The 15159-nt window shown below is 44.7% G+C and overlaps 1 protein-coding gene and 1 long non-coding RNA gene across 8 annotated transcripts in view; one reads left to right on the top strand and one right to left on the bottom strand.

The window, feature by feature from the left end:
• LOC118892914 overlaps positions 1 to 15159 on the bottom strand; it is a 197607-nt gene that overhangs the window by 72543 nt on the left and 109905 nt on the right. For all 3 annotated transcript variants that reach the window (XR_005019370.1, XR_005019371.1, XR_005019369.1), the window contains exon 2: positions 7515 to 7574. This is a non-coding gene — a long non-coding RNA (uncharacterized LOC118892914). The remainder of the gene's footprint in view (positions 1 to 7514; positions 7575 to 15159) is intronic.
• The window catches only part of FGF1 (fibroblast growth factor 1), a 102931-nt gene that overhangs the window by 84862 nt on the left and 2910 nt on the right, over positions 1 to 15159 (top strand). For 4 of the 5 annotated variants that reach the window (XM_036847964.1, XM_036847962.1, XM_036847961.1 and 1 more), the window contains one exon: positions 11146 to 11249. The exons of the other annotated variant lie outside the window; for it this stretch is intronic. In XM_036847964.1, coding sequence (XP_036703859.1) covers positions 11146 to 11249 — 104 coding nt within the window. The remainder of the gene's footprint in view (positions 1 to 11145; positions 11250 to 15159) is intronic. 5 annotated transcript variants of the gene reach the window in all.

The following is a 15159-nucleotide window of genomic DNA, read 5'->3' as shown; positions in this document are numbered from 1 at the left end:
TCTAATGATTAGTGATGTTGAGCATCCTTTCAGGTGTTTGTTGGCAATCTGTATATCTTCTTTGGAGAAATGTCTATTTAGGTCTTCTGCCCATTTTTGGATTGGGTTGTTTGTTTTTTTGATATTGAGCTGCATGAGATGCTTGTAAATTTTGGAGATTAATCCTTTGTCAGTTGCTTCATTTGCAAATATTTTCTCCCATTCTGAGGGTTGTCTTTTCGTCTTGCTTATGGTTTCCTTTGCTGTGCAAAAGCTTTTAAGTTTCATTATGTCCCATTTATTTATTTTTGTTATTTCCATTTCTCTAGGAGGTGGGTCAAAAAGGATCTTGCTGTGATTTATGTCATAGAGTGTTCTGCCTATGCTTTCCTCTAAGAGTTTTATAGTGTCTGGCCTTACATTTAGGTCTTTAATCCATTTTGAGTTTATTTTTGTGTGTGGTGTTAGGGAGTACTCTAATTCCCTTCTTTGAGATGCAACTGTCCAGTTTTCCCAGTACCACTTACTGAAGAGGCTGTCTTTTCTCCATTGTATACTCTTGCCTTCTTTATCAAAGACAAAGTGACCATATGTGCGTGGGTTTATCTCTGGGCTTTCTATCCTGTTCCATTGATCTATATTTCTGTTTTTGTGCCAGTACCATACTGTCTTGATTACTGTAGCTTTGTATAGTATGAAGTCCGGGAGCCTGATTCCTTCAGCTCTGTTTTTCTTTCCCAAGATTGTTTTGGCTATTCGGGATCTTTTGTGTTTCCATACAAATTGTGCAATTTTTTGTTCTAGTTCTGTGAAAAATGCCACTGGTAGTTTGATAGGGAATGCAGTGAATCTGTGGATTGCTCTGGGTAGTATAATCATTTTCACAATGTTGATTCTTCCAATTCAAGAACATGGTATATCTCTCCATCTGTCTGTATCATCTTTAATTTCTTTCATCAGTGTCTTATAGTTTTCTGCATACAGGTCTTTTGTCTCCTTACATAGGTTTATTCCTAGGAATTTTACTCTTTTTGTTGCAAAGGTAAATGGGAGTGTTTCCTTAATTTCTCTTTCAGATTTTTCATCGTTAGTGTATAGGAATGTAAGAGATTTCTGTGCATTAATTTTGTATCCTGCTACTCTACCAGATTCATTGATTAGCTCTAGTAGTTTTCTGGTAGCATGTTTAGGATTCTCTATGTATAGTATTATGTCATCTGCAAACAGTGACAGCTTTACTTTTTTTTTTTTTTTTGGCTACGTTGGGTCTTCATTGCTGCCTGTGGGCTTTCTCTAGTTGCAGCAAGCGGGGGCTACTCTTCGTTGCGGTGCACGGGCTTCTCATTGTGGTGGCTTCTCTTGTTGTGGAGCATGGGCTCTAGGGGCGCGGGCTTCAGTAGTTGTGGCACACGGGATCTAGAGTGCAGGCTCAGTAGCTGTGGCACATGGGCTTAGTTGCTCCACGGCATGTGGGATCTTCCCGGACCAGGGATCGAACCCGTGTCCCCCGCATTTACAGGCGGATTCTTAACCACTGTACCACCAGGGAAGTCCCAGTTTTACTTCTTCTTTTACGAGTCTGAGGTCTTCTGCCAGCGTTCAGTAGGTGTTCTGTAGGAGTTGTTCCATATGTAGATGCATTTTTGATATATTTGTGGGGAGGAAGACGATCTCCACATCTTACTCCTCCACCACCTTGAAGGTCTTACCCACAGCTTTTCTTTGTGCCCAGCCAGTTGATCTGCCCTGGGCAAGATAGGGACGTTTTCAAAAATTTGTCCTCTTCCTACCTCCAAGAGAATCAGTTTCCTAGAACCTAACACAAGGCCTTGCTTGGAGTGGTATAAACTACGATGGATGACTGTGTAAGGGCTGCTGTAATGTAGACCTGAGTCAAAGGTCTCCACTGGTGGGAATTTCTGGCCTGCAGACAAGATGTTTTTGAACTTTTTTTTTTTTTTTTTTTCTTAATTTAGTATATGGCTGTGTTGGGTCTTCGTTTCTGTGCGAGGGCTTTCTCTAGTTGCGGCAAGTGGGGCCACTCTTCATCGCGGTGCGCGGGTCTCTCACTATCACGGCCTCTCTCGTTGCGGAGCACAGGCTCCAGACGCGCAGGCTCAGTAATTGTGGCTCACGGGCCCAGTTGCTCCGCGGCATGTGGGATCTTCCCAGACCAGGGCTCGAACCGGTGTCCCCTGCATTGGCAGGCAGACTCTCAACCACTGCGCCACCAGGGAAGCCCGAGAAGATGTTTTTGGTTCACCCCTTTACGATGGCTCAAATCACTGCTGTAGGAAATTAGCAATGCAGACTGTGGATGTTTGTTACTTTGCCATACCAGGAAGGCCAGGCAGGATGACAGAGGAGAGCTGCAGACTGCGAGAAGGGGCACTGGGGGCAGGGTGTGAGAAGCTTCATGCTGACTCCTAGGGCTTGACGTGGGGAGGCTAGTAAATGGCCGTGTCACCAGGAGAGGGAGGCTCCTGGAGGAGGAACAGGGGCAGGGAAACAGGACCTGTTCCATCTCAGACACGGGGCGTTTGAGGAGTGCCTCGTGGACCAGGCAGCCCTCCTTGGGGTTATCACTTCACGTTTACTTGTGCGATTATTTAATGGTTCTCTCCCTCACTGGGCTCCCTGAGGACGGGGACTTTGTCTCCTACAGCTCAACACTGCAATTTGTGTGTCTAGCACATTGCCTGGCAGCTGGGAATCATGCTCAAGAAATATTAATTTGATGAGTTAATGAACTGTGTTGGTGGCAGGTAAATTCAAATTCAACAATATATTCCATAAATATCTATCGAGCACCTGATATATGCCAAGCACTGCACTAGACTCTTTCATTTCCTCTTAGCCACGATCCTGTGAGGTTATTAATTATCATTCATAACTAATTGCCCTGTGAACTAACCCTGTGAACACAGGGCCTGGCACCAGCCAGTAACTGGGAAACCTGGCACCGACCCACAGCTGCATCTTCCAGGACTCTCTCCATGGCCCACTACCACCCCCGACACCAACACCACAGCCGTGCATCCCGCACACTGATCAAATAAACCTGCTGGATTCACACAGTCCACTGTGTGGGTCAGATGGGTGTAGGTGCGGGGCCCATCACTGCTGCTTACTGGTTTCCTGTCACCTCGGGGAAGTTACTTTTCCTCCAGGTGCCTCAGCTTCCTCATTCTAAAAACAAGGATGGCAACAGTACCCACCCTCATAGAAAAGTAGCAATTTTAAGTGTGGTAGTTTGTGAAAGTGTGTAACACCCTGCCAGGCACATGATAAGTGCTTGGAACATGGAATTTATCATCATCCTGAGGCTTGCTCGGCCTTCCTTATCTAACCATATGATCTTGGGAGTCTGTTGAGTTAGGCAAATGCTACACTAGCTCCCTCCATCTCAGCGTCTCCGGGACTGTCCAGGCTTGGAGTTCTCAAGGCCTGGCATGTAGGTACCTCATGCCCAGGCGCCAGCCCCACAAGCCCTGCCCTGTCTGACCTCTCCGCACGGCAAGCTGTCTTGGGCAAAGCAAGGAGGAGCTCCATGCCTGATTCTGCTCTTCCTGCTGGAGTTCCCTCTCTGCCTAAGGGGGCCGTGACTTATTCCTGGACAGGATTCATAACCGGAACAGTAACTGAAGGATAGGAAAATGCTCACGAGCACCCCAAACCTGCAGCCCCTCCTGCGGCGCGCACCCCCTCGCCTCGCCAGGCACGTAGGAGGGCTGCACGGGGAGCAGGATTACCGGCACCGCTCACCACACAAATGGAAATGTTCCTGAGCAAAGTGTGTGCCAATCAAATATTTATAAATCAAACCACATCCTAAAGGCAGTAGAGGAGTTCACTGGTCCCAAGAACCCTACTCTGCAGCCCTTTAGAAAGGGTAGGCTCCTTCCCTTCAGTGAATCCCTCCTGCCCGTAGTTCTGGGGGCAGTCCGGACTCCCATTCTGCTACCACTCGGCACCTAATGGTGAAGGCACTGTGCTCCCCATCAGCTTGGGCCAAAAGTTAAAACAGCTTTTCAGAGGACCACGATGGGCAGAGCCGGGCCAGGCTGCCAGGCATCAGAAAGAGGGGCTAGTCTTCAAGCAGGAACGCTCTCCCTCGAGGGATGCCATGCCAAAGGCCTCCCTCCCTCTCCTCCCCACCCATCCCTTATCTGCTTATACAGAAGGGGTTTTTCCAGGTAAACTTTTTTTTAACTATCACACAGTCCATGGACTATATCAAAATTTCCCAGGCACCTTTTTCAGACCCTAAAGGAGAAGCAGACACCTTCACACATTCTAAGAAAAGTCTTTTTCGTGTGCGTGTGTGTGTATACATATATGTGCGTGTGTGCCTATTCCAAACCACTGGAACTTTTTTTTTCCACAAACTCCATTTTATTTCTACTCCGTCTTTCTCTAATGTTTTACGGCGCCCGGCTTGTGGCTACGTTTTAATTATAAATGCCACTGACATAAAACAACCTCACGGAGTTCTGAATGAGGCTGACCTCATTTTGGGTAAACACGGCAAAGGACGGGAAGTCTCCAACCCAGAATAAACCAGGCACGTAATCTCTCTTGGCTTCTCTTTGGAGAGCAGAGGTGGAAAGCAGGCCTCTTCTAAAGGCCACGGAGGAACACGCTGCAGAAGCAGAACCTCCGTCCGCAGGCGTTCATCCCGCTGAACGCACCCGCTGTAATCTTATCTGTAAAAATTCCTAGGGCAGGACAGGAAGATACTAGGATGGTGCCCAAGGCTCATGTCTCTTGCCACTGGCAGCCTCCTAACTCCTGTTCCTTCTTTCTGTCCTTGGAAAGTAAGGGATCATGTGTCTTACTGTGAATAAACTACTATTAATAGCAAACGGAAGGGTTTGAGGAGCAGAAGAGAAAGCCAGAGATACCGGCTTATAATTCCTCAGGAAAAAAAGGAAGAACATCTAGTCGGGGACCAGCATATCCACTCAAAGCCCTGGATTCCTCCTTACGTAGGTTCCCCTAAGTAAAGACGCATGAAGGCGTCCAAAGGATGAGGGTCCAAAGGATGAAGCAGGAGCAGGGTCTGCAGAGGCGATTTGGTACATTTCAGTTGACATTTACTTTTGCTAAATCAGCTATTCCCAAACCAGCACAGCCTAATGCATTCCTAGAAACGGAGCAGGACTGGATTCCACTGGGGACACTACGGTTACAAAGCCACCAGGCAAACGCCTCCAGCCTTCCTGCAGTGCTTTATAAACTTGAATTTCTCTAAGAAACTAGAAATCTATCACTAGAATACCTTTTTAAAAATTGCTTTCCATTTCTTCTGCTCAGTCAAAAGTCGCTGTCCGCATTTCAGAATTAGGGGACACTGAGTCCCCTGAGAGCTAAATGATTTGTCTCGTTTTTCAAGAAGTACTCGCTCCTTCATCCTTGGGATGCTACAGAGCCACTGACCTTCCTGCTCATAGAGAGCAAGTCCTAAATTCCCCATATGGGAGGGAAGAGGTGCTCCCCCTCTGTGTGCTGGGTGCTAACCTGGTGAAAGGTGCTGGAAGAAGAAAATGAACAGAGCAGGTGTGGCTTTAGTGGCCCTTCACCAGCTTTCCTGGTTCCCTGTCTGCCCTTAAGAAGATGCACCTTTTGCAGATACCTATGTTCCGGTCTAGATGGTACCTGAGGCCAAGCCTGCACTGGGTCATAGAGCACCGCAGGGGTCTGCAGCAGCAAGAAACTGAGTGCCTGCCCACCAACCAAGAACCAGGCTTTACACATCAACTACCCACCAGCCCCCTCACCCCCTAAAAGTACGAAAACAGCAGCAGCCCCACCATCCAAAGTGAACCACTGTTATCACCTGGCTGTTCTTACCTCAGAATTGTGTTTTTAAAGAAATGAAGAGTTAGGATGAAGGGAAAGTTCCTTCCACTCCCCTCCCCAGCCTCAATCCTTCTCATCCTCTCCAGAGCAGCCACTGCTATGCATTTGGTCTGAATCGAGTGCACCTTTTTATCTTTTACTCCCTATCTATTCATGAGCTATGCGCATTGTTCTATGTGTTTTACAAAAATTTCATCGAGGATTTACCATAAATATTCTTTTGCAATTTGCTTTCTTTCACTGCACATTATTTTCTGCTTTTCTTTGAAAGGGAAAACAGAGAGAGAGAAAAAAAGAGAGTTTTTGTTGTAGTTGCACTTTAGTTTGCTTTTAGCTCAAAAACAAGTGGGGTTTTTGCTACTGTGCTGCTTGATCACTCTGGGTCGTCTGTACCCCTAATTGGGTGTCAGCCCCTGAAGGCAGGGACCTTGCCGGCACTGAGCACAGCGCCCAGCACACGACGGCCAGTGCATGAAAACGTGGTGACTGGGTGGCTTTCCCTGAGCCCCCTGCTTGCTCCAGGAGGCAGGAGCTGCTGCTTCCGCCCAGGCTGCTGGCCAGGCCCTCCCTCTCTTTCTGAGCCCCCCTCTCTCACTCGCTCTGCTTCCCACCCCCCAGCAGCAGCCGCGGGAGGATGTAGGTTTGGAAAACTGGAATGAAGTCACACTAGGGAGTTGGACACCTAGTCAGTTACACGAGCAACGCGCTGGGTGTTACTCCTTCCTGCCAGCTCTGCTTGCAGAAGGATATATGCTTAAGAAACTCAGCCAGAAAGAAATCCAGTGAAAATGAGCTATGAAACTTGGACATCCTGGAGAAATAACATTTACAGAGGAAACTCTTGAGACGAACTCTCACCAGTGCCACAGCCCTGGTGTTGGGGCTCAGGGCCGAGGACTGAGTCGTGTGCCAGGCAGCTCTGCTTCATGTTTACCTCCGTGGGGCGTTTACACAGCCAAGACGGGACTCCTCAGACAGCAAAGTCAACTCTACTTAGCCCCACAGAGAGACAAACGGGCACTATTTAAGGCATAGGACAGAAATGGACTAGAGAATGAAAAGCTTTAAAAAAAAACTCTTCCTTGGTGATAATGGGTGATAATGGTGTGTCAGTATAGGTTCATCAGTTATAACAACTGCATCACTCTGGTGGGGGATGATGATAATTGGGAGGCTATGCCCATGCGGAGGAGAGGGCATATGGTAAATTTCTACACCTGCCCCTTATTTTTGCTGTGAACCCAAAACTGCTCTACAAAATAATGTCCGTTTAAGAAGATTTTCCTGGATTACCCAAAAGGACTTGCCCTTTGGGACTGCTGTTGCACCTATAACGCGTCTGACTAAATACCTACTTATATGGATGGTAGGTGGAAAGAAAGTCCCAGGCAACTAACATCACTCAATTCTACGGCTATGAAATGGGATCCTGGATGGTCATCTGCCATCTGGTACATGTCTGATCTTGAACACAAGGGGGACCAAGGAGGGAAGTGAATATGGCTTGATTTGGACCAATCTCCCTGATAACTGGAGCTCAAGGTATTGTACGAAAGAGAGGAAAAAGTAGGATACCTGAAATAGGTGAGTCTGGGTTCTGGTCATGGCTTTGCCCCCGATTATAAGTGTAATGTTTGGTAAAACATGCTCTTACCAAACTTCAGTTTCCTTACCTGTAGGACAGAGCCAGTGCCACCTTCCTCCAGGGATGCTGTGAAGAGTGATGAAGTCACCTAAACACAGTAAAAATGACACTAATCGTACTGGACACTTCCAGGCATCAGATCATTAAACCCCACAATTCCATGAAGCAGATACTATCATTATAGATAAGGAAATAGAGGTAAATACCGTGCCCAATCATCACATAGCTAATACATAGCCAAGCCAAAATCTGAATTCATGCAGTTTGCTTCTGGAGTCCAAACTCTTTTGTTTACTCTTTATACCAAGATAGAAACTAGCATGATGCCTGGCACATTGTAGGTAATCAGTAAATGATTATTCCCTTCCTTTGGTCTCTCTTAAATATACAGGATTATGATGAGAAATTGATACAAAATACATTTGAAAGTTCTCGGAAAACCATAAAGTTCAATGAAAATACAGAGCATTAAAAAAAAATTATTGAGATAAAGTCACATACCTTACAATTCACCCATTTAAAGTATGCAGTTCAGTGGTTTTTTTATATTCAGAGATTTGTGCAACCATCTCTATAATCAACTTTCATCACTGCAAAAAGAAACCCTATACCTCTTAACCATAGTTTCCCCTTCTCTCTCTAAGCCCCTCCTCAGCCCCTGGCTACTGCTAACCTACTTCCTGTCTCTATGGGTTTGCCTATTCTGGACATTTCTTTTAAATGGAATCATACAATATGTGGTCCTTTGTAAGTGGCTTCTTCACTTAGCATGTTTTCAAGGTTCAGCCATGTTGCAGCATGCATCGGTACTTTGTTCCTTTTTATGGCCAAATAATACTCTATTGTATACAGCATTGTTATTAAATGTATTTACATGATTCCTAGACTGTTAGAGCTGAAAAAACTCTAGAGACTGAATCCAAACCACTCCCATTTTACTAACAAGGAGACTGCAGCCTGAAGGTTAAACAGCCTAGCCAAGGTCACCCTGCTGGTCAGTGGCAGAGCTCAGTCTTGACCCTTACAACTCTCAACTTGGCCCCATCTTACTTCACTCCACAAAGCATTATTGGAAACACAATTCAAAACGCGTAGCTTACTGATGATGGGCCAACAGAATCATCTCTGCAACGATTAGCCTAACATCATTCATTCAGCAAATGCATACTGTCTGTACCCGGAGCACAGGGGACTATGGGAGGCGCTGGAGACTGAAGGAGGAACAGGATAGATAAGATTCCTGCCCTTTCTCCCAAGTGTGCATTCCCCTGGGGAGGTAGAAATTAATGAGTAAAGCCCTAAACGATAAAAATAAGTGCACATCGTACAAAATGCCGTGAAGGAAACAAACAGGGACTGAGAAAGACAATGATGCAGGGACTAGGGTGGCAGGGGTCCCGGCTGAAAGGACTTGTCGTGCAGAGTGTGGAGGGGCACTTGGGTGGGGAAGGCCTCTCTGAGGAGGGAGTTTTAGGCTGAGGCCAGAAGGAAAAGGACCATCTTTGTGAATATTAGAGGAGAGGAGATACCAGACAGAGGGCAGAGCGTGTGCAAGGCAAGAGCCTTAGGCAGGAGAGAGCTCAGTGTGTGGAAGGAGTGGAGGGGGTGGAGCAATGACTCAGGGAGCACGTGGAGTGACCCGAGGCTGGAGAGGGGAGGGCTCTGGTCTGTGCTCTCATGACTACCTCTCAGAGCTAAGCGGAGTTAGGAAGACCGGTGGGAAAGGAGCCTGTGGCTTCCGCTTTCCTTCCTGTGGATTAAACAAACGCCACTTGTCAGAGGAGGCCTTGAGTTTCTGTGCCTAAAACTTCCAAGGACAAGAGAACTGCATCTTCAATAAGGGTGATGTAGCTATGTATCACCCTTAGGATGAATCAGAAGATAAGGAAAACAGAGGGAAATGAGAAAATACAGACATATTAATAAGGAAGTGGTGAAATGATTATGGTACAGCCACATAATGGAACACAATTCAACTGGCAAAAAGAAGGTAACTCCTTCACTACTGAAGTGGAAAGATTTCCAGTCAGTTGTTCAGCGAAAAACACAAGGTGTAGAACTGTATGGTATCTCACCATTTGCGTAGGAAAAAAAAAAAAAAAGGCAGGAGGGGTAACATCTCTCTAGAAGGATCTACTCAAAATATGTCTCAGAGGAGTTTACTTGTTTGTCTCTGTCTCCCCAGGAGAACGTGCCCCAGAGGAAGGGCAAGGATCCTGTCTGTCCTGTACCCCCATCAGTTGGGAGTGGCAGGCCGGAAAGAGTGGGAGAAGACATTCACCATCTCCTCTTCTATGTTTCCAAGTCTGATACATGGGAATATATTTCTGATTCTAAGAAATTAAATGAAAACAAGGAAAAGCCATAAGGGGTCTAGAGGTGCCAACCGAAGCCCTGTATTCCTTCTAGCACCCCTTGCGCCTCAAACTTTGACAAAGTCAACCCTTAGAGAGGTCAGCTGACTCCAAGAGAACTACTGGGTGCTCACTGGTCCCCAGTCTAGATTTCACTCCTTATCATAACAATGGCTACGACCAAAGAAATTTTCCAGAAGAATCCAGAATTAATTTCAATTCCCAAATGGGAACCATCAAAGCATCTCTCTCCAGAGTCACTCCGGGGAGGATGAACAAATGAATAATTATCAAGTGGGACTCCAGTGAGGTATCCAGCAGTGAGCAAGGCACCATGGGAGTATCAGTCAGTATAAATGGAAAGAGGGCAACTCAGGGTATCTCAGTCCTCGCCCTCAACTTCAGTGTTTCTCAACCTCGGCACTATTGACTTTTTGAGCTGAATAATTCCTTGATGTGAAGGGCTTGCCTGGGCGCTGTAGGATGTTTATTTAGCACCATCCCTGGCTTCTACTCACTAGATGCCAGTAGCACCATCCTACCCCAGCTGGGAAAACCAAAAAAGTGTCCAGACATGGCTAACTATCCCCTCTAGAACAAAATCATCCCCAGGTAAGAAGCACCATTCCCATCCCAGGTGGCTGCTTCATTCTCCCTTTCAAACGCCAGGGTTTCCCCTCTGCCTGTATCCCAGTGGGGTTGCCACAGAGGTTGGGGGTTGACTGAATTTCATTGTGGGTGAGTTCCCTGAGTTTCTTATGTGCCAAGCAATCTAACTTCCTGGGAACCTCTTCTACCTAGGAAAATAACACTATCAGATTTTGAAAAATAACAATCTGTCCACGAGAAGCTCCCATACCAGGAAGGCCCAGGCCATAAAAAGGTACCCCTGCCAAAGCAGGTTGATAACTGAAGCTGAACACCCTCAGGCTGGCCGGCTGCCGACTCTATGATACCCCCAAGATCACTGGGATGATGGAGCCCGGGAAGTGAATGCCGTTTCCTCCTGTGACCATGCCCTGTAAAGTGCACGTGGGGTCACGTTGTAACGAACAAGGCAGATGGGTGGGCGAGCCCGCCATCATCTCTCCTTCCCTCGAGAACATGATTCCCAACGGACAGCTTTCTTTGGAGGGCAAAGAAAAAGGAACTGTATTTCTATGTTTTGATTAATTTGAGGCTCATCCTTGAGGGCTCTGTGAGATGAATGAGCACAATTTTCCGTGGCTAACTGTCTTGGCCGCCAGGCCCTATCGGCAAAAGCTTAGTGTTTATTTACTTTTGCTCGTGTTATTTTTATTTCAGTTCAGCTGCAGCTCAGTGCGGAAAGCGTGGGGGAGGTGTATATAAAGAGTACGGAGACTGGCCAGTACTTGGCCATGGACACCGACGGGCTTTTGTACGGCTCAGTAAGTATGAGGCTGACATGCTTCCAGACTCGGCCAAGGTTTGAGGTTTCCAGAAATCTTGTTACAAGGAGTGATGCAAACTATAAAGCATCAATTAGTCTCTGTTTGTTATTTTTTCCAGCAGGATTCCCACCCTCCACCCTGCCTTATTTTAGGCACAAACATAAAAGCGTTTCTTGCGGGATTCTCTCAAAATACTCCAACGTATTATCACATAGACAAAGAGAAAAAACATTGATTGAAGTTTTAGTAACTCATCCAGTCACTCGCTCCAGAATACCCAATCCCACTTCATTATTCATTCCAAAAATGTTTCTTGAGCACCTACCATGGGCTATATAGGTGTGTCTCTTAAGGCTTTTTACAAAAATTGCAGAGCCCAGACTCTAGCAGTTGATATTTCATGCATAAAACTTTGAAAATAGCCCTTTTATTCTGGAAGGGTCACCTAAAAGGATAAAAAGTTTGATAACTTAATTCAACAAACATTGAGCAAATGCCTCCTGTTGTCCAAGTACAGTTGGGTACTAAGCGGGTGCAAAGATGAATAAGCCACATCCTTGCCCTGGAGAAGCAAAGTCCAAGAGTTTATTCAGTAGCTAAAATCCTGCTCCATTTCTCTCCTAGTTAATGCTTTATATATGTTTGACTCGGTACATATTGATCTTTGTGAGAAAAGAAGAGAATAGGGGCAATCTGATTTTGTCCCTATTGGTATCTCTGATAAACGATTTGAATGGAAAGAGAGCTGAAGCCAATGGCTGCAGGTTTTGAAATTATTTCTGGATTTCAATGGTCCTTTCTCTGTAGCCTAACAACTGAACATTAAGGCTTCACCAAACCCCCTTCTTCCCTTTTATGAAGATGTCTACCAAAAGGCAGCCAGTAGGTGGGATTTTAGTTTGGGGCTCCCTTTAACTTACATCAAATTGCCAAGTGGCAATGGGCACAGGAAACCCTCTCTTGAAGCTGTAATCTCAGCCAGGGTTTGGGATGTGAACACAAGTTTATTTTTTTTCCTGCTGCCCACTAGGGCTCAGGAGATGAGACCATCAGAGGAACAGGTAGTTCCTGTAGGCTGTTTGCTGAAATATGGATTGATTTGGACAACTTGAAAGGGTTTGGAGCTAGGCAGTGACTGGTACATAGAGAGTAGACTTTTTTTTTCAGGCGGGCCTTCCAATCAGCAGTAAAATCAACAGGCCAATCAATCATTCAGTCTCAGACTCATAAATGAATCTCATGCCTCTGCCACTTTGGCACGTTACTCACCTACTCTGAACCTTGTGTGAAACGAGGACAGTAATGGATAGTAATTACCGCATACTAACATACTTAAGAAGAGTCAGAGAGACAACGCACAGAACCCGTCCACTGGTGTAGCAATGGCAGCTAGAAGGCAGTCGGTTTACAAATCCCTTACCCTCATTATTTCTTGAATTATATGTTACAATTTTATTGCTTTTCCTCCTTTAAATCAATTCTGATGTTTATTATAACCTTCTCTTACTTGTAAAAAAATTTGATAAAGACTCCCCTAAATCCAGACACGTCTAGGCTCCAGACACCCCCTTCTCCCACCATAGTCCTGGACGTCACTGATTCACCTGAAATATTCGTAGGGTGATCTTAATATATTATGCCTAAGAATTTTTATATTCCCCCACTGATAAAGATAAGTTCTAAAATATCTCAGGGCTCTGCCTCATGCTCTACCGATTTTAGGTATTCATCCACCCTGATACAAATTCGTGTGTGTGGAAAGGACATATTTATTAAAAAAAATAAGTTTGAAAGGCTCTAAAACATTAATATATTTATCTTTGGGAGTGGTAAATGGCTGATTTTATAACACATGAATGCCTTTCTGTATTTTCCAAATTTTTTACAGTTGGTATCTGTCACCTATGTAATTGGGAAAAAGCATGCTAAATATAAAAAAGAAATTAATTAAAACAATAGGCATGAATCAACTGTTAATCCCCAGGCCCGTGGCATTGCACGAAGTGCACAGTAAACACTGACAAATCCTGGATGAGGCACAGATAGTGCATCTCCAATTTGGCCTGCTGACTCAGCCTGTGACTCAGCCATTCTGTGTGTCAACTGCTCTAGTGTAATAGACACATCAGGTGGGGGACGTGGCCGCCCCGAGCTTCGTCACAGAACACAGGCCTGACGCCCACTGAGCAGTGTCATGGGGTGAGTCCTCCCTGCAGGAGAGTGGGCAACCCACCCAGGTCCAAAACTGCCTACCTCCTCCCACCCTTGACAACGTGCATCGAACAATAATGTCTGGATGAGTTCCTCTAGAGGCAACGGAGTCACCTAATTAAATGTTACATCTATGTCCCATCTTGTTCCAAAATGATCTGAAGTGTCTCAGCCAGTTGTCACTGCACTAGACTACAGATGAAAAAGGGGCAGAATACTTCCTGTTACGTAGTTCCTTACTAATCAAAGGTAACTTTTTTGAATACTTTACATGAACTCAAGAATCAGATTACATTCATCACCTAGCTGGTGTGCACCTATTATTTGCAAAATTCTTTGTCTTGGGGGGAGACACAAGGCTGACAAGATTCCATCTCTTCCCTCAGTAGGACTGACAGTCTAACAGACAAACATGCCACAAATAGAGAATAAACAATAGGACTGGAAACCACCAGAAAGGAACTCACCAACCACTATGGGTGAAGACATAATATAGAGATCACATGACTTGGAATTGGAGCAAAGTCCATACACAGCATATGTATTTTAATACTCCTGTTTTATATCCAAATATAATAAATGTATTCTAAAATCTTGACAAACAGAAAGGGAAAAGAACTGGGATTCCTCCCACTCTAACAGATGAATTTTAGTAAAAAAGTAACTGTTGGTAGATATTTCCAATGTAATTGCACTATTTAATATGTTTTAACTATCTATCCAACTTAATAAATTTACAGTTGCATTGGATCCCACTGTATGGATGTACCACTATCCACTTAACCAATCACCTTTCCATGGGTATTTACGTTGTTTCCAATATGTCACCATTATAGCCAATACTTCAAAGAACATCCTTGAAAATACCACTATCTCATAAGGGTCAGTTCCTAGAAGTGAAATCCCTGAGTCAAGGGTAATGCATATTTTAAATTTTGATATATATTGCCAAAGTCCCCTCACAAAGTTTCCACCAACTTATCTCACCAACAGTGTCTGGCAGTGACTATTTCCCACACTCTCCCTAATACTAAGACTTGTAAATCTTTTTGCTCTTTGCAGATATTATAGCCAACATATGTTAAATCATTTTTGAATTTGCATCTTCTTGCTAGTGAGATTAAATATGTTTTCATAGGTTTATACTATGTTTACATAGTATGCCATTTTGATAATACCCTAAGTTTCTATCGATATGGCCCTATCTATGTCTCTCTGTGTGCTCATACATCAAGAGGTACAGAAGGATGTTCATCAACTGTTAACAGGTGCCTATATCTGGGTGGGTGCGCTTTGGGGTGATTTTTTCTTTTTTCTTTCTTTTTTTGAAGTAAAGTTGTGATTTTTTTTTTTTTACAAGTACCATTCTTTTGATAAGTAGCCAAAAAAAAAAAAAAAAAAAAAAAAAAAAAAAGCTATTCTCACTGAAAAGAAAATCCTTTAAGTTCCAGGACATGTTTTATGCTTAGGACACATTTTATGCAAGCATTTATGTTCATACAACAACACTAAAGTAAAACCCTGATACTGTTGGTGAAAATCACCAGGGTGTAAAGTATAATTGGTAGGTTTTCATTTATTCTTCAAGACCAAACTTAAGAATGCCCCACTGCATCACAGTCTGGTTCTACCCATTTTGGACGCTTCTCATGGTCAAACCTAGGTACCAGGCCTCCACAGAGACAAAAGACCCAGC

Source organism: Balaenoptera musculus, chromosome 3 (genome assembly GCF_009873245.2).
Source record: "Balaenoptera musculus isolate JJ_BM4_2016_0621 chromosome 3, mBalMus1.pri.v3, whole genome shotgun sequence".
Taxonomy (NCBI): Eukaryota; Metazoa; Chordata; class Mammalia; order Artiodactyla; family Balaenopteridae; genus Balaenoptera; species Balaenoptera musculus.
The sequence above is the reverse complement of the archived record's forward strand: the minus strand, read 5'-3'. Positions and strand labels throughout refer to the sequence as shown.